Source organism: Erpetoichthys calabaricus, chromosome 18 (assembly GCF_900747795.2).
Source record: "Erpetoichthys calabaricus chromosome 18, fErpCal1.3, whole genome shotgun sequence".
Classification (NCBI taxonomy): domain Eukaryota; kingdom Metazoa; phylum Chordata; class Cladistia; order Polypteriformes; family Polypteridae; genus Erpetoichthys; species Erpetoichthys calabaricus.
Genome location: NC_041411.2, coordinates 26,466,923 through 26,489,461, shown reverse-complemented (window position 1 = coordinate 26,489,461; position 22,539 = coordinate 26,466,923). Strand labels below are relative to the sequence as shown.

At 36.9% G+C, this 22,539-nt stretch overlaps 1 protein-coding gene across 6 annotated transcripts in view; it reads right to left on the bottom strand.

Moving 5' to 3' along the window:
- Nucleotides 1–22,539, bottom strand: part of LOC114668309 (cyclin-dependent kinase 17-like) — a 99,881-nt gene that overhangs the window by 34,960 nt on the left and 42,382 nt on the right. For 2 of the 6 annotated variants that reach the window (XM_051921068.1, XM_028823977.2), the window contains exons 3-5: nt 16,697–16,858; nt 12,024–12,185; nt 545–678 (exon numbers count right to left, since the gene is read on the bottom strand). In XM_051921068.1, coding sequence (XP_051777028.1) covers nt 545–678; nt 12,024–12,185; nt 16,697–16,826 — 426 coding nt within the window. In that variant the 5' untranslated portion in view covers nt 16,827–16,858. Of the gene's footprint in view, nt 1–544; nt 679–2,618; nt 3,237–12,023; nt 12,186–16,696; nt 16,859–22,539 lie in introns of those variants that run through there. The other 4 variants (XM_051921069.1, XM_028823982.2, XM_028823979.2 and 1 more) reach the window with 3 other exon arrangements.

Sequence of the window (22,539 nt, the reverse complement as noted above, 5' to 3'; positions counted from 1 at the left end):
CTGCATATTTTAAATTGGGCTTAAACAGAAAAACTCCTCTGTTGCTCTACACTACACACCTGAGACACTGCACATTTGGAGTATAGTATAATTCAGGACTAGTCCACCCTTATTCTCCCTGAGCAAGTCATGCAGAAATGGCAGTGGAAATCTGATTATTTTTATTGCTCAAGTTATTATTGCTTAGTTCCTTAGCACAAAAATGCCAAGGCATGACTTTGAGTATTTCAGTCCGGCAACATCAGACTGAGTTAAGAAGCATGGTGATGTATCTTCTAAATCTAATCCATGTATGGTTTACAAAAGCACAACAGAAAACATCAGTTTTAAGCCACTGTAAGAAAATGGCCTGAAAATTAGTAATATGCCCAGACTTCATTTTAAATAAAAATCCACTTTCACTGAAATTTATCTTCTTTTCAAACTGACTTAGTTTTTCAACTACATTGTTTGGAGTTGGCCCCACACAACAGAATGAAAACATGACCAAGCTTACTAAGTTATCAGCAAATAAATTTCATATTCTATTAAGAGATGTACAAACCTCTGTAGAGATGCGTCTGTGACAGTGGTTCCTCATGCGAACTCTGACTGGTGACTGGACTTCATCAGACGATGTCCCAGATGCTTGATCACTCTCCCCATCAGAGCCCATTTTCACATTCTCATGGACAATACCTAGAAGCATAAAAACACCGGCTTCAGATACACTGATGACTTTTAACAGATAACACTTTATGAAGAAGCAGCGTAATACAATGTTGGTGGAAAAAAAATTGAGATGAAAAGTATCCACAAGGCAAGGATTTGGAAATGTATTAGTTATTTTTAATAATTTTTATCATCTGAAGTAGTTAACTTTCTGTACCTATTCATTTTTCAAAATTCTGCTTCATAACCCACTTATCAAGAGTTCTGTACCACAAAGGCACAGCCTAGAATGGCAACAGTGGGTTCAAGGAGTCAACCTTCAGAATGAAATTTCTTGAATATAGGAAGAGACCCACGTGAACATGTATTGAACAGTCATACGTCATGCAGAAGGTACCCTAAGCATGAATCAAATCATAGTTCAGGTACTGTGAGACAGCAAACACTGCCATGTCAACTGCACTTGAATCCAACTATATTTAAAGCTGCATTAGCCACTGCTGCCTTGAAAATCTGTGCAAGAGTACAAAAATGAGTGCCCTATGATTTAATTTTACTTAATGCTATCTACGTGATTTTTTGTAGCCTGCCATCTCACCATAGTTTTTATGAGAAAACTCAAGACTACACTTAGACCTAAGAAAAGAAATGTGAGACTACAAACAGGATAATCTGATTTCTAGCCAAAAGTTTAAGGTCAATACTGCAGCAGTGTGCTGGATCAAATGATCATAGAAGCTCACTAAGTATCCCACCTTCTCATTTAAACAAAAGCACATTACTATATCATATATTGTAACCTTCTTCTCTGAAACTGGCCTTCCCAAATATCAAAACGTGGATTGTTCTAAAAGGCTGTGAATAAACCAAAACCCAAGAACAATATTTAGGATGCTAGAATGCATACTTAAAATAAGTAAGAAAGCTGATTATTTGCAAAAAATAAAATAAAAAAAGAATTCAACAATATTCTAGACTACAGTTGCAATTGTGTCATAAACAGTAAGAAAACATTGACAAAGCCAGACAATCCTCTTTAAGCAGTCTGTTAAGGTGAGTAATAAGAGTGAAAAGGACATAATACAGATTCCAGTTAGAGGTATTTATAAACAAAAATGTTTCTGTTTTCAAATCATAATAATAAAATGCAATAATGTTGTAACAATCTAGACATACAAAATACATCAATTTTAGATTCTTAGTGCCAAGGATGCTTTCTGGATCACTCTAATTTGGTCTGTGGCTCCAACAACACTTTAAGAACTGACATCTCACTAGCTGAAAATGGAAACACATCGCACATTGCACAGCTGAAGAATAAAAAGCATCCAGCTTGAACAGCCACATGAATAAGCATCATCATGCTTGTCACCAAGACTGTTAGGTTTTTCCAAGAGGACTCAAATTCTCAGTGATTAAAGACGTGCACATACAGATTAATAAATAAGTGGTTTATGGAAGAAAACAAATAAACATCCATAGGGTACTTTTTCTATATTTTAAGCCAAGGCTGAAAAAAAAAACAGAATATACAAAAGACACATAACCAAAACATACACCATGCCAAATCCAGAGCATACAAAGGGTCTTTCCTGTTTGCTTACCATTACAACTACTGGCCATAACAGCAATAGGTTTATGTTTTTTTTTTTTTACGTACATGATGTGCATACTGAAATTTCCAATAAACTCAGAATCATTTCTGGAAATGTCCAGTTCTAGTGCTTAGACATATTTACCACGCTATAAACCTTGACTAGATTGCTAAGAGAAAGAAAACAATCTAGAATGGTGGAGAGAAAAGCATTCAAACTTAATAAAACTGAAAATGATGTTTGAAACTCACTATTCTAACATAAGCTTGCAAAAAGAAAGACGGAAAACTGTGTGAACCTCCTTTGGCTCAAGAAACATGCATACCACCCCCCCCCCCCCCCCCCCCACTCCAAATGACCTTCATCACTGACCTCTTCCAAACTCACCGATCCGGTGGCCTGCCGGCCTGCAAGAGTCTAAAATCTTCAGCATTCTGAAAGGGGAAAGACGTTGCTGGGGCTCCTTTCCCGCATCTGCCATTGTGCTGCCAAAGGGTGGGGAAGAAATCGGGGGGTCAATCCCTGGGAGCAGCTTTCTGGGGTAGACCCCCCCCCAAATATCCAGAAAAGGCTACCAAACTCAACACGGATACAGCACCACCTAATCCAAATACTCAGGCCTCAGAAGAGTGTTTTGTGACATAATACAGTCTTGCAGAACTGTCTCATCCTCAGAAAAAATACAGTCAAGAGACTGGCAGAAGATTTCTATGGTTATTCTTCTTAGACCTTATTGTCCTGTTATCTTTTCTTAAATGACAAAGATTGCAGGAGGCTTGTACACCAAGTCTGCTTGCTCACCCAGTCTGCTTGCTCTTACTCGCTCTTCGGAATATTAAAGAATGAATAGGATCGAGAAGCACAAAAGCCTCTGGCAAAGCTTGCTGTGTCCTTTTCTGTGTTATTCAGAGTTTGCAGTTCTCCTCGTTGGGCATTGTGTACATCTCCCTCGCTGCACTCTTGTCAGCGTGTGCTGATCTCTCTCTCTCTCTCTCCCCCTCTCTCGCTCTACCCTCCCTCTCTTTTGTCTATGCCGCCTGTACGCTTATGAAAATACCAGCAGTGATCGCTCTCTCCACCAGCCGCCTCAGGATAAATAATAAAAATACAGACCCTCCATTGCCCCGCCCATTAGCTTCTCTCCTCACATCATCTTATGTTGTTGGCAGAAAAGATGGCCAGGGCTAATCTGTGAGCTCTGTACTCTTTCCTGCACCATAGCCAGTGAGCCAGCCTTACACTTTTGTGAAACGGTGCTTAGTAGTTTTTGATCTGAATGTGAATCACTCCCTTGGGGGAACAGAACCAAAACCAGGGCTTATTAGCAAAGCAAGAGCAGTCAGCTGACCTGTTAACCCTATCCAAACCTACTCAATAGTAAACAGAATACTTGAGTTGAAAGATCCAATCAGACACGCCTTAGAAAATTCAGAACCTATTTACAGGCTTTATCCAACACTTGGGTGTATCTCAATATATCCAATAAAACTTTTCAGTTAAATTTATTCTTATATAAAAGCACCCCTTTTCAACTGGACATCTTTTATACAGTACAGCTTGGCCATACCCTTAACAAGTCAATTCAAATCTGTCTAAGAAAACTGTAGAAGCTTAACAGTCACACAGCACAATGACTGCTTCAGACCTGTCTTCCAGGTCAATTTAGTGTGACTTAGGATCCATCCACTTACAGACACAAATTTCATTATCAACATTTTAATTTTTTTTCTGGGTAATCTGAAAACAGCATTAATTTTTCTGCATGTAAAATTCAACCCGAAAACGTGAAAAAATGAGTGGATACAAAGGTGTACAAAAATGTGGGGATACAATCAGCATTAATAGTTTATTATATGGAAGACACAAATACAAAGGAATAAAAAGAACACTGAACAACAAATAATATTGTGCCAGTCTTGAAATTCACATATAGGCATTTGGATTTTATGATTATAGAGATGTCAGGCAATGATAAACTATGCAGGCGGGAAAGGAAAGCTTGACCCAGAGGCCTCTCGACGACCCCCAGGAGACCACAAAAATCAGTCGAAAGCTGTATTTGGTTTCTCACACACACACAGTGACTGCTCAGCTCCAGGGCTTTACATTAAATGCATCATGCTCTATTGTGCAAGATAATGAAAGAGGTAAAAAAAAAAAATTACATATATATTCATAAATATGAGCTTCCTTACTCATTACGAGGAAAAAAATTAAAATTAAGGAACAGATTCTCAAATCATAGCCTGAGGAAGGTTGGGGTAGGGCTTAGTCCAGGAGCAGCCAACAGGGGAATTGTTTCCAACTATTTAAAATAGACACTACTATTTAATACCATAGCTGCAGCAACAAATTTAGTTAATCATTTTATTGTACAGTATTGATGTTTGTTGCTAGGGGTGCTCTATTAGATATATGGGCATGTTTGGGAGGAATCAGCGAAAGATATATTTTCTAAATGCATGCCAGTGTAAACAGGGTGCATCGAGTAAAAATGATTGCAATTAGAAGTTGAAAAGTAAGGCCTGATTCCCTCGAATATTGCATTGACTTTCCTCCGTTTTTAAAATAAGCTTTTCCCACCATTGTTGCAAAATATTAAAGGGAAGAAGAGAGCAGTCTCAAAATAGGGTGCGTGACATGAACATTTAGGATCTATTGATAATAAATGCTAAAACTGCTAGGCCACTTGTAAATTTATGTCATTATATCCTTTGTTAAATAGGGTCACAAAAGAAGCTTAGCCTAGTGACTTTAAGATTGTCAAGTGCTCTTACATTGTTCTGCTCACTGACATGAAATGTCTCTGCTTATCACTCGATTCCATTTAGGAGTAAAATTCTTGCCTTGCTATTTTTAGACAAACAGGCAGCAATTTGTTTTCTTTTTTAAAATATGTAATTATTACACAGTCTAGAAGAAATGCTATTATGTGGAAAAAATAAATCAGAAACAATCTTCTAATAGCCACAGACATTTATATAATACCCTACAACTGTTTTATGGCCAGAGGACAGTATCCTGGGGTCAGTTCCTAGTTATAGTACATTCTTGTTTACCATGGCTGTGCTCTCTCTAGCTTCTTATAAGAGTAGCTTACACTTTCCTGAGCACTATACATTATGACAAGAGTATATACAGTACAAGTACTTGTATGTTAATGCTATGTGATAGACAGAATCTGAATATTTATATTGGCCTGCACAGTACATTTTTATACAGCAGAGAAGGCTTTTAGTATAGTATTTGGCTTTTTAGAGAAATAGCACCACATTAGTGACAGAAAACCATTCATACTCAATAGCTCACCACTAAGCTCCCAATAACAATTTCTGAAGGAAGTATAATCATTGTCTGAGAGGGTGGGGAATCAACAAACGTCACCTTCTTCTGCCTGAAAGAGGAGTGACAAGGGTGAGAAGGATGTAGGTAACCAGAACCAGACTAATGACTTAGCTTTCTCTTAGTGTCTACTCACTTAAAAATGGTCAAATGACCTTCATTAATAGGAAGGCAGCACTTCCCCCAGATCACAAGGACAAATCAAGTTATTTCACTGCTATGTCTTTTTGTTGCTTTAATTCTCAATGTATGAGACTAGCTCTGGGATGATGTGTGCTGGAAACCATTTTAAAAGGAATAAGATATGAGAGAAATGAGGTTTGTGAAAGCAGGGAGAAGACACAAATTGGATTTTGTAAACATCCACAATTGTATTTTTTTTTCCACGTGTTATAACTTTATATACATTTTCAATTTGATAACACCCTCCTCTAATAAAATCTGAGAACATTTAGGTATAGATGAGGTACTACCAGAGTAGCTTGCTCAGTCTTTTGTAGTGAAAACATACAAATTTAAAAAGCAAAAAAAAAAAAAAAAAACGAAAAATAACATCACTTCAGTATAAAAGTGAAGTAAATAACTTTACATTCTCAATTTCTAATTTTTGCTGCACTGTAATAACTTCAAAAACTACAGTCGATTGAATATTTGCCTTTTGTCATTTTTCAGTAGAATACTTCATAACAGAGCATATCATTACCTACACTGCTACAACATATCCTAATTTAGAATATTTACTCTGTGCTTCTTTGCTTACGGTATTTACATTGTATTTGCACTTTGTATTACAGTTATACTCATCTGATGTTCTTAACTCATTTATGGATTATCTACATTATTTCCTGTTAGAACTGTTAAAGATTCCATATGCTGGCAGACCAATTCTTGGCTAGGTTGTACATGTAAAATGGATTTAAAATTCAATGTTCATTTTTCAGTTAAATATTGTTGCTAAAAACATTAAGTCTCTTTCAAGTAGACCTTTAGCTAAAGAAGATGAAGTTATGCATAATAGTTTAAAATGGAAGAAATACGAAAAAGAAAAACAGAGTCTTATAGGACAAAAGAAACCCTGCCAAACAGCAAAATAAACCCAGACCCTCAATTTATCAAAAACACACCCCCTCTCAAACTGCCTGTCAGCTCTGCTCCCACTGCAATGGTTTACTTTATCAAAGACAGAGACGCAGCTGTTCTATCCCAAAACAATAATTAGCTGCATTAGCAAAGGAAAGTAAACTGTACAGAAGCTAGGACAACAGTTTAAATAACCCCTCATCCAACCTCCAGTCAATGAGCAACATCAAGGACATAAAGGCACTGAAGCAAATGTGCCAACTGCGTTTAAAATTATTGGAGCTTTTTTTCTGTTTTTATGATGTATTATATTAGCAAGACATAAAATGCATTGTCTTAAAGACTGCAGCCCAAGAAAGCAGCAGTTACAGATATATACAAATTAATGGGTCAAAGGGGGATATCTGGGGAAGCAAGTCAAAACGGAAAGCCACAACAAAAACTGTAAGTCTCCCTGATTAATGCAAGGGATCAGCATGATACAAATAAAAAAAACTACTATATATTTTTTGAAATTTGAAATGGTCTTTACTTGGAAAATAAAATTCTAATAAAAATGATTCATGAAATAGGATGACTATGACTACTTTTGTTGTGAAAATTGTATCAAATACAAACAGGCTGAATAATGGCTGAATAATATCTTGAAATATGCACGGGTTTCACTCTTGGTTTGTTTTATATGCCGTTTACATTCCAAGGGCAAAATAAGAACTACCACTCTAGGTATAGCTTGCAGTTATTATAGGCAGTAACAAACAAGGGTAAGAGAATGTTAAAATTTCTGTTTTTATTTTTTTTTTGTTATTGTAAGAGCCATTTGCTAGTTATTTAAGTTATATAAATGTTTTCCTAAATATTAGTGCATTATCTATGGGAGGTTCCTATAATCCCCATAAGTTGAATTGAATTGGTATATTCTTACTATTTTAAGCCTCTCCGACTAAACATTATTCTCAGTTAGTGATCAGCCTTGCCATGTGTAAGGCGTAGAGGGCACATGGTTTTAAACCGTGCCTTGCGTGTTTTGTGTGCCAAGTAACATGAAAGACAAAGTACTTAATTGAATGTGCTGCGACATACATTTAAAGCGCACAGAAGAAGAAGTAGAGAATCTTCAAGTATAGAAACAACTAAAGTTTTACAAGAAAAGCTAAGTTTAGAGAAGATAACATTTTTTCTAATTTTTTGCCTTTTATTCTACATGTGTAATAACCATTTTTTCTTTATTCTTGTGTGGCTTATTTGCTTTGAATTTTCACTAAATATTTTAAAACAAACTTTTGGACTGAGAGACTTCTTTCGGCACACGTTTTACCTGTGCTAGAACTTGCCTTACACTCCTGTGGCTACAGTTATGACTGTTACTAAATCTTGAGTTGAACTTGAACCTGATGTTCTGGACATAATGATGCCCATATCAAAACATTTACTGATAATTATAGTACATATGTCTTTCTCCTGCTAACCTGTCCATTATTCTCAATTATCAATCAATTGGAAAAATTACCCTTTAGGAATAAACAGCTACCTAATACAATCCCATGACACTTGCATATTCATCAACAAAGGATTAGGTCCTCTCATACTTTGAAACCACTCCTTAGATCCTGTGGGCCAGTATAAATACATCTTATGAGGTGTTAAGATACACAAATTAATTGTCGCGACAACAGGGACAAACCTTTGTGAAGGGAAAAAAGAATCAATGAGTCTTCCTCTTTTTCCTACCAGTCACATTATTATTTTTTATCAATGTTAGAAATGAACATAATAGTTATTTAACAGAAAAGGATAAAGGATACTTCCACACTGAAAATAAAAACACACACCTGATGAGGGCTACTCAACCAAAAAAAATTGAGACTCTAACCTTTGACGCAAATGATGATGAGTATACAGCCAAAATGTTGTGCCTCTAAACTTTTTTTCATCTTTGGAATAAGCTTTGTTTTTTCTTTTGCTGATGCATGCTGACCCAGGACTTCAATAGCTCCTTCCTATTTGTTTGCTAATAATGACATGATGATAAGTCTCCATATCGATAAAAGCATTTATGTTGTTTGCACATGTAAAAGCTAAATTTGTACATATGGATGCATGCACATTTCTCTGCCATACTTCATTGTCAAACCTTTCTTGAAGCTGCTCAGTTTTTTTTTATTAATATCTCTGATACTACTCTCAGCTCATAGTTAAAATCATTAGAAATTTTTAACAAAAGAATAAACAATGCGCAAGAGCCTTTTCAGCCTTAATGTCCAAAGGGTTGCTACACCAGTCTGTTAATTTGTTTGTTCCTATAATAAGAACCCACCAGTTTTGTACAGGAAATGCAAGGACTGCTTACATAACAAACCCAAAATTTGCTTCTTTGTCATAACTGGACAAAAACTAAATAGGCTATAACTTTAGGTGTCTTATGTGATATTTAGATGGTCTTTTCAAAAAAACACATTTAGGGCATTTGTATTTACAAGAACACTTAAGAGAAGCTTAATTTTTATTAGCTGAGTATATATGGGTATCTTATTTAAAAATTAAAACTGAAGAGCTTTTAGATTTAAAACTGATAAAAAGAAATGCTGTAGAGAGTGTTCCAAATGACGTGAAAAAGCCAGTGGAACGTTCTAAACTCATTTTCACTGATTTTTAATCTTCAGCTAGATGTCTAGAATTCAAAATAGTCTTTAGAGTTAATCATAATTTCTCTCAGCCCAAATCAGGTCTTAATTAATAACAGAAAATTAAATGAGTGAGATCAATAAAGAGGACCCTCCTTGACTGTATGTACACTGACTAAACATACTTTATGACAGCTGAAAGCAATGGTCAGTATACTTAAGAAGAAAAAAAAATAATTCAGTTAGTTTCTAAAATTACCTTTGTGGCTGAAAACTAGGGAACAACTACTGCTACTGTCCTTACTCCTCCTCCTAATGTGTTTCAGTTTTCAGTGTTTCTTTATTACGTTTTTTGTTCTTTAATGGGTGACAATAAATGATATAAATGTTCATTATCCATACTGCTGAATTTACAGTACAACAACATAGAGAACTGGTAGGAACATATATAAAAAAAAAGATAAATGATCTGAAGTCTGTAAGAAATAGCTCTCATCATCATTATCCTTTTTGCTCTGCTTTTCCTGATGAGGGTCACAGAAACAACACCCTGACATAAAAGTAAGCACAGCAACACTGGGTGGCCAGGAACATCATTTTAGACATGCATAGGTATTCTATCAATTACTACTCTCACCTTGTGATCACTGGTGAAGACATGGATGCAGACTGATCAGTAAATAAACAGCTGTGCCACCACCACGGTCCCCTACAACATTCATACAAATACTGTTGCTGCACTGACTCATTTATCACCTTTATCTGTATTCAATAAACAAGACCCATATGTACTTGAATTAACAAGCCTCTCTTTCCTGGGAGAAGACCATAGCCTCAGATTTGGAGACACTAATTCCCATTTCAACATCTCTCATCACACTCATCTCTTATCACACATGCAGCGGAGATCACAGTTTAAGGAGGCCAAGTAAATATCATCTATGAACAGCAGAGATGCATTCCTTGGGTTTCTTAAACTGGGTACCCTATAAACCTCAGCCAAATCTTAAAAATCATGCCCATAAAAACCACAAACGGGAGTGAAGACAAGATGTCCACTGCCTACATTCAACCTGAGAGTCCAGAATATGCAGCTTCAGATCAGATGATACAAACTTGATCACTAACCTTTGGTGTACAGGGACTATAACCAACCTTATTTTTTTAATGTTGCATTTGTTATGAAAAAATCCATGACTAGCACAAAAATCAAGCAGCAATTCACCATTCACAGGCGTGGCGGGAGTGGATCCTGGCAACCCTGTTCTAGACAACGTTCTCTTAGATAAAATTAGAACATTCATGGGGATCAGCTCTCGATTGTTTTTTGTGTAGCTCTTCCCATCAGACCGATTTGCCAGAATAGTGACAAGGTCTCAAATAAATCAACTAAAAATGGTAAAATATTTAATACACGAATAAGGTAATGTGTCAAAAATGACTGGGTTAAACTAGCATTAGACAATGAAAACATCACAAATAAAGCAAAGGGTAAATACATTAATGAAATGTTGTGATTATCTATTTGATACAATTAATATGACAGCACATATGTTCAAGATGGATTTATATCACCAGGCAATATTAATGTGCCTTTAAGATCGTACTTGCCCTACATCATCATCATCATATTTGCGCAAAGAAATGGCATAAGGTGCTGACCCACGTCAACACAGACCGTTATCCAGTGAGGATTATTATTCTTGCCACTTTAAAATAATTTCCTGCTTTATCCCATTATGAATGAGCGCTCATGACTGCTACAACCGAAAGGATGAGTCATGGTGTCCTTGACTTCAAGAAACCAATCAGTCTCTCTCTCTCTCTCTTTTTAATTCTGATATAGGAATGCTTAGAAGGGTACGATGTAGTGGGCTGGGTGTCATTACTCCTGAAGCACATAAATAAACCCATTACTGCAAAGGCAAATTACTGCCTTTAATAAATTTGTCAAAGTGACATTTTACTTGCATTTTATTTTAAGGCTGAGCCTAATCTTTGCAGTAAAGTAATTCAATTACTCCATATTAGGCAATTATATGCATCGCTTAAGTAATGCTGTAATCAGACACACATTCAGGTTCTGGTGGGGGGGGGGTTGGGGGGGGCTTCAACTTGAGGTCAACATTAGTTAGAATCATTTGCGTTACAACTATCTATACAGCATTCTAAAAGAAATAATGAAAGAATAATTCAGCTAGACAGTGAGTCTGATGGCTAGTAGAAGGAGTCTAAGCCTGAAGCTACTTAACGAACAAGGGTAGTAAACAAATACCGGTAGTATTTTAACAATCTTGCAATTTAACTCTAGAGAAAAGCCAAGCAAAATGACACCTTTTATTGGCTAACTAAAAAGATTACAATATGCAAGCTTTCAAGGCAACTCAGGCCCCTTCTTCAGGCAAAATGTTATCATTAAAAGACTTAACTCTACAAATACAAAAAAGAAAACCTCAGAAAGCAGAAGCACAACTATGTTTGTATGCAGTTAAAAAGACCACATATTGCCAACTACCTCATTACATAAGCTCCACATTCTATGTATTTTTTCATAGTCAGGACAGCAAGGAACTCAGAAAAAGACCAAATTAGTGTAAACGAAGAGATGAAGCTTGGGCAATGAGACACAAGAATCTATTTGTGCCATTATAGGTGAACAATGAATTTGGAACAGTGTCTCATGACACCACTTAACAAGAGACATGGAAACACTTAAGACACAAAGATTCACCCAGAGAGCTTGTCCTTTCCAGTGAGAGGTAGGGGCGCTCCCCAATTCTGCCTGATCCAGGGTCCCTGCGGAGAGCAGCCCGCCCCAGGGAGCCAGCATACTGGCGCAAGAAGGAGGGAGCACTGTGAGAAGCTCCAGGACGTGGTGGCTGAACCATTGGCTCTGAGGGTAAGAGAGACAGAAGAGAAGTAAAAACTGAAAATACAACAAAAAAAAGAAAAAAAGAAACATTAAAAACATAGCGTATAGTGTAGGAACAGGAAATATTATAAGATAGAGAGTCCAATATTCACAGGTGCCAGAGGGAAGCAGAACTCGGACTAATTTAAAACAAGGCCTCTGAAAAGATTCAAAATAATCAACAGAACAAATCACTGCTCGTTTCCCTAAATTGACCACAAGTCACTTTAATATATTTTTCACCGTTAGCAGTAACCAAAATCAGTGAATCTTTTAAAGATTAAGTTCAAGAGACAAACAGAAACAAGCCACATCTGATTTTTCCATTAATTTTGTGGCTAGTTAACAACCATCTCAAGGAGCCAGTTTATAGAAAAGAACAACTGTGCTTTACTTCTAGTGTTGTGACAGGAAGTAAAAACATGCAACAGGATTTAAGGAGACTACAAAGTAAAGTCAAGCTGAGAATGAATGAAACAAATTAATTACATCAGAATCCACAATTGTATTACAACAGGACTAAATGAAGGTCCAGATTAGAGAAATGTTGGACTATTCATAAAACAAACAAACAAAAAAAAACAAAAAACAAAAGATGAAGACTCTATAAAATCAGTTTTCTATTAGTCCAACTGAAAAACCAATATGAATAAAATCCATATCATATCACAGACAATAACAGAATTTAATACTTAGGCAGGTGACTGAAAATCAGTTCACACTCTACCAAGAATTACTATGCAATCCTCTGTGATTCTCTGAACATTGCAACTGTAGAATTACAGAAAAATTGCAAATAACAGTGGAATGATGTTCTCTATGAAATTATGTAAAATAAAATAAAGGTGTCTATTTTCTTCATACCTTTATTTTAAATTTTACTAAAGTAGGTTTGTATTGAAATTACCTTGAGTGCTGATTAGTAAACCTTAAAATGTTCAAGCATGAATGTGTGTTAAAACTGCAGAATTATCTGTAATAATCTGAACATGTCTGACTTTAAAATAAAGTAATAAAAAAACTAGTTATGGTGTACAGAATGTTGCCTTTAATTCTGCCTGGACATACAAAAATGACTGAAGTATATACAACACCACTGCTTTATCAGTACTATATTAATCACATCAGATAAAAGGCTAAATAAATTGACTTAAGATTAGATTTCCAAGGTTAGGTTGCAGATCCGTTTTAGAAAGCTGTGAATTAAAGGATTGTTGGAAAGTCCCAGTGGAAAAGGGTGAGGTTGGGGGGGGGGGGCACAAATTTAAATGGCACTTATTCAAGGTAACAATAGAAAACCACACAGAAAGAAAAGAAGGTCATCTTCAGCGGGTCTAGTTTGTCGCAGATATTCACACAGGACACACAGTTATTAGAGAGGCAATTTTTCTGTATAACTGGAAAATTACTAAAATAATATGCATTTGCTCCATAAAAATGCAGAAATATGAAAAATTGAAATGATCAGCAATAATATTGTAGTTCTCATGATATGGTAGTTAAAAGTGAATCATACCTACTGTCATAAAGAAAGGGGTTGCATTTTTGTTTATATAAGCCCAGAGAGACACCAGGGGCCTCATGTATAATGCAGTGCGTAGAACTCACACTATAACATGGCGTAAGCACAAAAGCGGGAATGTGCGTACGCAGAGAAAAATCCAGATGCAAGAATCTGTACATACGCAAACTTCCACGTTCTTCCGCTACATAAATCCCGATCAGTGTGAAAAGTAACACACGTGCACGCGTCTTCTGTCCCGCCCCAACTCCTCCCAGAATTACGCCTCTTTGAATATGCAAATCAATATAAATAGAAAAGACAACTAAGACAATGAAAGACAATGGGAAAAGCACGGGGGAAAATATAAGAATTTCATCGAATACCAAGTGGAGGCAAAGGAAAAACTTACTATTTGTTGTACGTTTATTTATTTGTTTAAACAGTGGTATAATCAACAAAATGAAGTTGATCGAGTGACATAGCGTGTCGGAGAAACTCGAAAGCTCAAGTTCACAAAGTCACACGGTGCCCGAAATAAAAAAGAAATCACATATCAAAGTCGCCGTGAAAAGGCAAGTCGTAGCCCACCGTCTGAGTGTCATATGAAAGCTTTTTAGGGTACAGACAAAAAAAAAATAGGCACACATTGGGGAAAAAAGCACGAAATGTCAACTTTAATCTCGAAATTTCCACTTTAATCACGTAGTTTATTTTGCCATTAAAGTAGAACATCATAAACTTCATCTTAAAATCGTTTAATTTACTAGTTTCTCAAATCCCATTGTAACTAAAGTAGCACGTTAAATGCTTTGTTCTGTATTCGATCTTCTATGTGCTCTGTGTGTGTGAATCACTACCTGCTTCTTAAACGGGCTTTCTTTTTCTCTGACAGGACACATAATCCATGACATTCGTGATATTACAGCTCTCTGAATAATTAAAATACTGAGATGTATACGTGATATCTTTTTCATGATGATAGGAGTTAAAGCATGTTATTAAACATGGGAACACGGTGGCGCAGTGCTTGTTCATGTCTCACGCAAGAGGCTTGCTGCGCCATGCGCGACCTTCGATGAAATAATTTATTACAGAAGTTCTGTCTCTTTCAAATGTACTAACCTCCAATTCCTGTCCTTACTTTTCTTTCTCCAAATACCCAATCGCCACACACTCAGCTCTGTAATAGACGTGAAGCCATTTGTAAGCTTAGAACGCCGATTCTTCAAAACTTTAAAGGAACATTGAAATATCTTCGTAGTAGTGTTTAATTATTCTATCAATCTATCCTTCCAGTGTCGCGTCAGCACCAGCAAGAATACAATGCAATGCAGGAACAATCCCTGAACTAGTTAGCGCTGCGGCACCGTGTCCTCACATGTTTAATTATTAACAATACAGATTATTTAAATGAAGTTAAAGTTTTATCTGTATAATATAATTAACATATTTTGCTGCATTTCATCTTAAAAATGATATCGTCATCATATGTAAATACGTGCTTTATAAAGTGGCGCAGGTTGTGCAATATTATAACGGTAGTGCAAGTTTACAGTGAGGTAATTGTACTGATTGAGTGCATTTATAGTTCTTGGGATGAAACGTTTTCTAAACCGCAAAGTCAGTACAGGAAAGTCTCTGAAGCGTTTTGCCATGGCCGAGGCAGCGTCTGCTTCATGCTGTATACCGATAATTCTCTTTCCAATCAGCAGCTGCTGTGATTCCCCACTCAGATACAGTGATATAAATACTCCAAGTGGTGCAGTGAGCAGTAATATGGAAAAAGATGATCTGCTGTGGCAACCCTTAACGGGAGCAGCTGGAAAGAAGAAGAAGATGCAGTAAGAGTGACAACGCTAAAGAGGTTATGGTATTTGGAATACTATGGCTATTCCCTGGACCATTATATTGCTGCAGGTTAATTACAATCAGATGCATTACACTAATAAACAATATGCAGTTAGTTTCAGTGCATTTATAAAGCCGCATCAGCAATGTGGATCTAAGAAAGAAAGGGTGACCACACAGGAACAGTAGCACTGCTTTGATGCTGGGTGCCGGCAGTCTGCAAAACCGAGCGGAGAAATTGCATATGCCAGGGTATGAGGTACCATGGAAATGTGCGTGGCTTTACGCCAAGTTTAGGTTTTATACATCGCGATTTGAGCGTGGAAACGTTCGTACGCAACATTTCTGTGCATACGCACCATTTATACATGGGGCCCCAGAACTTTGAGTTCTTTTTTGAGTTCTAAATGTATGTATTTTATCTGAAAAAAACTTTTAACACAGTTTCAACTATAGAGTTCTTCTGGAAGTAAAAATACATCCAGAAATGTACAGGCTACCTCATCGGTTACAAAGTATAGGTTTTTACTTCCAATGAGAAATTTGGTAACAGATGTCAATTTTTGTATTCATTGTTGTCCCAGAAAAAAAACATCCATGAATATGAATCCCTAGAAAATGCCTGCAAACTGCAAAGTATTATAAATAACAAATAACAGATGTGGCATTTTATTGGATAAAAAGAACAGCACTTACCTTTTGTTCTTCTCTGTTTCTCTCAATCTCTTGCTGTCATGTATAAAAGTACCCCAGTCTATTTTAGGCCTCTCTGGCTGTCTTTCTCTCCCTAATGCCGTTCAAGCAACCTCTGTCTTCCCCCACTCACGACAGTAATGCTGTAATCACGTCTCCAACATGCCTCAGAGGCCTTATCCTGGTCTCTCACTTTTATGTTATAATTAGTACATTTCAATTTCGACTTGTTGCCTCAAAGACTATTATACTAGTCACTCTTCATTATGAGAACCTAAGGTACCATACATATTTTGCCTCCTGCCTTAAGTATATGGTTACTGTGTTTTGTTTTGATGCTCTTTCACAAAATAACAGGAGTGTTTTGGAAATGGAGCAGAGGTACTATAATGGACAACACTTACAAAGATAAATACATCAATTGGAATAGAAAGAATGTGGTTATTACCATTATCCCGGGAGGTACTTGGCTCATCTAGAGCAATCTGTTCAGCTAGCTCAGACAACGAGTCGTCAACTGGCCGGGCACTGCGCAAGGACATGGACAGCCGCCGCTTAATTATTTTCATTCTATCCATTCAGCCAGACCTTCAGGGAGGAAAAGTGCCTGCTGTAAGTGAATAAACAAAGAAAAAGAGTAAAGACACATATTTGAATTGTTGCTTAAAGAAATAACATAATATAGGCTAAGACTGTGAGATTAACATATGATGATCATCTTTTCTATGACCACAAACAAGTATCTTGATGGTTCTTCACGGAGTGTTGTTCTACTACGGAGTGGTGGCTCTGAGGCTAGGGATCTGCACTGGCAATCGGAAGGTTGCCGGTTCAAAACCCGTAAATGCCAGTAGGGACTCTGCTCTGTTGGGCCCTTGAGCAGGACCCTTAAACCTGCAATTGCTGAGCGCTTTGAGTAGTGAGAAAAGTATTATATAAATGCAAAGAATTATTATTATTACACCCAAAAACTGTCCATGAATATGTATGTGCGAGTTCACAGACAGCCTGAAGTCAACAAGTGCAGAACCCACAACTATAAGTAATTTGCACCAACAAAACACAAAAACAAAAGTACACAAGGACAAATGTGCTCAGCTACTGTGTTGCTCTTTCTATCTCCGACAGTTGCTCTGGTAAAAAGTGCAGTAACCAAATTTATTGGACACCTACAAAAACGACAGACACGTTCTCCTGCTTGTTTAAAAGTTAATTTGCTTTACATTTTGTGCCTTGTGATGATATGCTCACTGATTTTGTACAGCTTCTGAATACTTTCACTCCAGAGTAACAAGTGTCCAAACAGGAGTCCACGATAAATCTATTGATCCAGTACACATAATGAAACTCTTCCGGTATACTAGAAATTAGTGGAGAACTTAAATTACAAAATGAAACATGTCCATTCGCAAATTAGGTAGACTTTATTATCCTAGATTGATTATTTGTTTGCAGCAGAAAAGTACAAAAACAAAAAAAGTCATTGTTACAGAGATCCAATAGATAAACAAAGACACAACATTTGACAATCAATGTTATTGCAAAAGCACACCCTCATGATCAATACAAAGAAAAATAATTACTTTCAACAGTACACAAAATAATAATGCAGAATTTAACACTTGGCAGCATCCCTACAACAGAATTTAAAATTCTGATGGCTCTAGGAATAAAAGAGTTCTTAAACCAGTTACTACTTACCTTTAGAAACCTAAATCTGTAGCCTAATGGCAACAGCTGGAATTGAGGATGGTTGCTGTCTGACAGAATTGAGTTGGCTTTCTTTCTAACCTTTTGAAATACATTTCAGTGATAGTGGTTTGCTGTAAATCAATAACCGTACTGCAAATTTTAATAATGCTGTTATGATGATTTATATTCTTATAGCTAAGAATGCCAAACCAACAGACAAAAGTAAATGTAACAATGGATTCAATAAAGGACTTATAAAAAAAAAAGTGTCATTATGGTTTTGTCCACTTTAAAACAGTTGAGATTCCTAAGAAAGAAAAGTCATGACTGCCCTTTTTTTGTTTTAACAGATAAGTGCTTTATTGAGATCACAGTTAAGTTTGTTATCAAGGATTGTTCCAAGATATTGGTTTTGCTCTACCATCTTCACTGTCTCCCTTTTAATTAAAGTTGAGACAGTGGATGTTGGAGAGCACCTGAAATCTACAACCATATCTTTTGTCTTAGAAATATTAAGTCGTATATTAAAGCGATTTCAACATTGTGCAAACTCATTGACAATAGGTCCATGGCTGACTTCTTTATCTTGTAAAAGACCCGTGATGACAGAGACGTCTACAAATTTCAGGATATGTCTATACTTGTGTAAGCTCCTGCAGTCATTTGTATATAGGATAAACAAAAGAGGAAATAAACAACAACCTTGCGGAGTGCCAACAGATCTATTTAGGCTGTCAGAGAAACAGTCATTAACACTCCCTACTGTGTTCTGTTTGTTAAAAAGTCTACAATCCACTTCACCAAGTTAGGGTGAAAGCCAAATTGATCAATCAATTTCTCAACTAAAATGTGGGGCTGGATTGTGTAAAAAGTGTTTCTGTGGCATCCTCTACACCCCTCTTTGCTTTGTATGCAAACTGGTGAGGGTCCAGAAGGGCCTTAGTTTTGTTAAGTAGTTGTCTCTTAATTAACTTCTCAAAGGATTTCATGATATGCGAATTTTCCCCTTTTATTGCCTAGAGTAACATGTGGTTCAGCCTGATTGACTAGTGGATGCTGGCTTCGGCCATCTACGAATTTGCTTTGGATAAGGCAAGCAATATATGTATGGTTAAAGAGAACAATTTGAAACAAAGATGTAGGGTATTGCCCTGTGTTTGTTCAGCAATTAATACCTACTATCAAATATATTTGAACAGCAGTGCATTTACAAGCACTTCCATGGAAAAAGAAGAGACTCAAAGGGAACAGATAATAATAATAACTTATTTGTTAAAAATATATAATGCATCTGCATATAAGTATCTATTGTAACTGTCAGAATTTTGAATTATGACAAGAGATGGATTTTTGGCCATCCCAGCAAGCATATGGTGCAAGGAGGAATAAATCCTCTGATATGGCACTAGTCCCTCAAAGGGTGAACATACACATATACACTAATAGGGGCTAATTTAAGAGTCCCAGTTAACCTAACCTGAATGTCTTTGGACTGTGGGAGGAAACCCCACAGACGCAGAGAAAACATGCAAACTCCATGCAGGGAACACTTGAGACCTAAACCGAATTCTCCCTGCTGCGAGTGCTGAGCACTGTAGACATTGTGACACCATGGTGCCTTAAATAACACAAAGTAACAAATATCAATATACCCAACAACAGGCAGTAATACAAATGTTAATACGTTTAGTGGCTTTTATCCCAGCTGTAAGGCTAAAAGCAGTGTTAAGCATCAGGACCTTAAGTGCAAAGCAGTGAAGAATTTCAGTAGGACATGACAAATGAGATCTCACTATGTGTTCTGTTGTTCAGGGCTATCAGTTTAGTTGCTACTCTTTGCTGTCCATTTGTGCAGCAGCTACAGGTCTTTCGAGGCCTCACATGACCTTCCTGTCTTGCTAGCACACAATACATTACCAAGTGAAGGCACTAACATTATCCTTACAACAGAGGAGTGTTCAATACGTTTGGTAAGAATCAAATCACAAATGATAGGGAGCCTGCTCCAGAGACCAGAAACCAAGTCCAGGCTGAACAGATTCAGAATTTTTCTAGTGCTTGCTCTCAACAATAAAAGAAGCAGGGGACTTTTCATTTATAACTGGTGCTCAGGTTTATCTATCAAGGCTTGCAATGGAGAGTTATGGTTATATTGTTTGCTGACCAGTTAAACAATTCAGCTAAATCTCCATGTAACGAATACTGTGGCTTCTAAAACCAATAGGCTGAACCAGGGATGATTTAAGTGTTGTATTTTAAACAGTGTGAATACTTACATGATTAATTATTGTGTTTTGTAGTTGTAATTAATGTAGACCTCTTTGCAGAGATCTGTTTTCACTTTGACATTAAAGGGTCTTTATCCTGCTGATCAATATCAAAAAAGCCAAATTGTATCCAATGAGCTTCATTGTTGTTTAAGAATAAAATGTGCAAACTTCCATGTAATGCAATACTTTTTATAAGCACTGTATATGTGTTTATTGAAAAATTTGTAGTTGAATCATGCTTAGTGCTTATTGAACTAAAGTTTATTTTATAAATGTAGAATTCCATTCCTTTTTCCCATCATATCTTAAGATTATTTATAGGTAAGTTCACTGAAATTTTCTGATGTACTCTGGAGATGCTAGTGGAATCTTACTCTACCCCTGGCATAGATAGAGGAAAAAGATGAGAGAAGCTGAGTAGGCTGTTTTTAACAAATTATTGAAAAAATGTGCCACTTGATGACTGAATTAGAACCTTAATGCTTCAAAAGATGCAAATACAGTAATCCCTCGCGATTCACTTTTCGCGGATTCACGACTTCGCGGATTTCATATGTAAGCATATCTAAATATATAACGTGGATTTTTCGCTGCTTCGCGGGTTTCTGCGAACAATGGGTCTTTTTACTTCTGGTACTTGCTTCCTCAGTTGGTTTGCCCAGTTGATTTCATACAAGAGATGCTATTGGTGGATGGCTGAGAACCTACCCAATCAGAGCACGCAGTTAAGTTCCTGTGTGCTGCTGATTGGCTCAGCGACGGAGTGCTGCATTAACCAGGAAGTCTCATCTCACTCATTCAGCATTAACGTGCTCCTGCTTCAGGGGCCGTATCCAAGCGCCAACAGAAGATGCAAATGATTGCAGAAAAGGTAAAAGTTTTGGATATGTTGAAGGAAGGGAACAGCTACACCGCTACAGGACACCATTACAGCATCAATGAGTCCACGATTCTTTTTATTTAAAAAGGAGGAAAAGCATACAAGATCTACGGCCGCAGTGTCCTTTAACCAGGGCGCAAAACGAGTTGCAAGTGGACGTGATAAGGCAGTAGTCTGGATGGAATCTGCTTTAGGAATCTTTGCAACAAGGTCGACGACGTCATGACTGCCTACAAGCTGCTCTTCGACCGGAAAAAGAAGCAGTGGCAGCAACTGCCGATCACAATGTTTTTGCAGCCTCGCAAAAAAGAGCCAGTTCCTACAACTACTACTACGGATACACCTTCGGAAACCGTGGAGGAGGTGCCCCAGGAAATGGCACCACCGTCTGAAGAGACGTTAAATACAGTCATCGGCTGCGCAGTAAAAGTCATCATCACCTTCATTGTCATCATTTTTACTGTGCAGCATATTCATCACCATCATCACATCATATATAGCTATGTGTACTTCGCTATACAGTAAGTGTAAACTTATCTACCGATTTCATATTGCTTAGCAGTTGTCCCTGTTATTAATAGAGTAAAGGGTGGGTTGTAAACAATACAGGGAGGGTTTAAAAACGTCCAAATACACGTTAAATAATTAAATAAATATGGTGTCCCTACTTCGCGGAAATTCAGTTATTGTGGTCGGCCTTGGAACCTATCTCCCGTGATAAATGAGGGATTACTGTACAGTATCAAAATACAGATCGCTAAATGCCACAATCACAGACTGAATAGCTGATTACCTCATACAAGAGCAACAGATAAAGAGTTTATCAGTCTTAAAACGTGTCCTACATTTAGTAGATCCAGTTTCTAGTAAATTGATGGTCTTTAGTGTTGATGGGTACACAAAGCAACCAAACTGATGTGGATTTGTGGACTTCTAACACTTTCTAACTTTTTTTGAACAGATATTTGCTGCCCAATAATAGAGCCAAAAGTTAGGGTAATGCCAAATCTCTGTAGATTCAACTTTTTAATGTGTGGCAACATTGAGTTGCAGATTATGATGTTACAATTCAGTCTAACGTCTTAAAAACATATTTATTGATGCATATGGAGATGCTTTGAAACAAATATAGGAGCTATGGAAGGACACTCACTTTGACACTGCTAATTCTTCCAGCTAAAGTTTGATGAAGGGAGGACCACATCTTAATATCTTGTTTTACATTTTCTATTGTACTGCTACCAAAGGTGTGTTTAAAAACTGATTTGAGACAAAGTTATATAGTCTGGTGCAACATGTCAGAGCATTCAGTGGAAAAAGCATACTTCTATTTAAATTAATTTTGAATCTGGAGACCTTAAATATTCACCTAGTAGGTTTAATACTAATACCGTGAATGTGGGTCTGAGATATAATCAGCATATCACTAGCATAAAGATATATTTTATG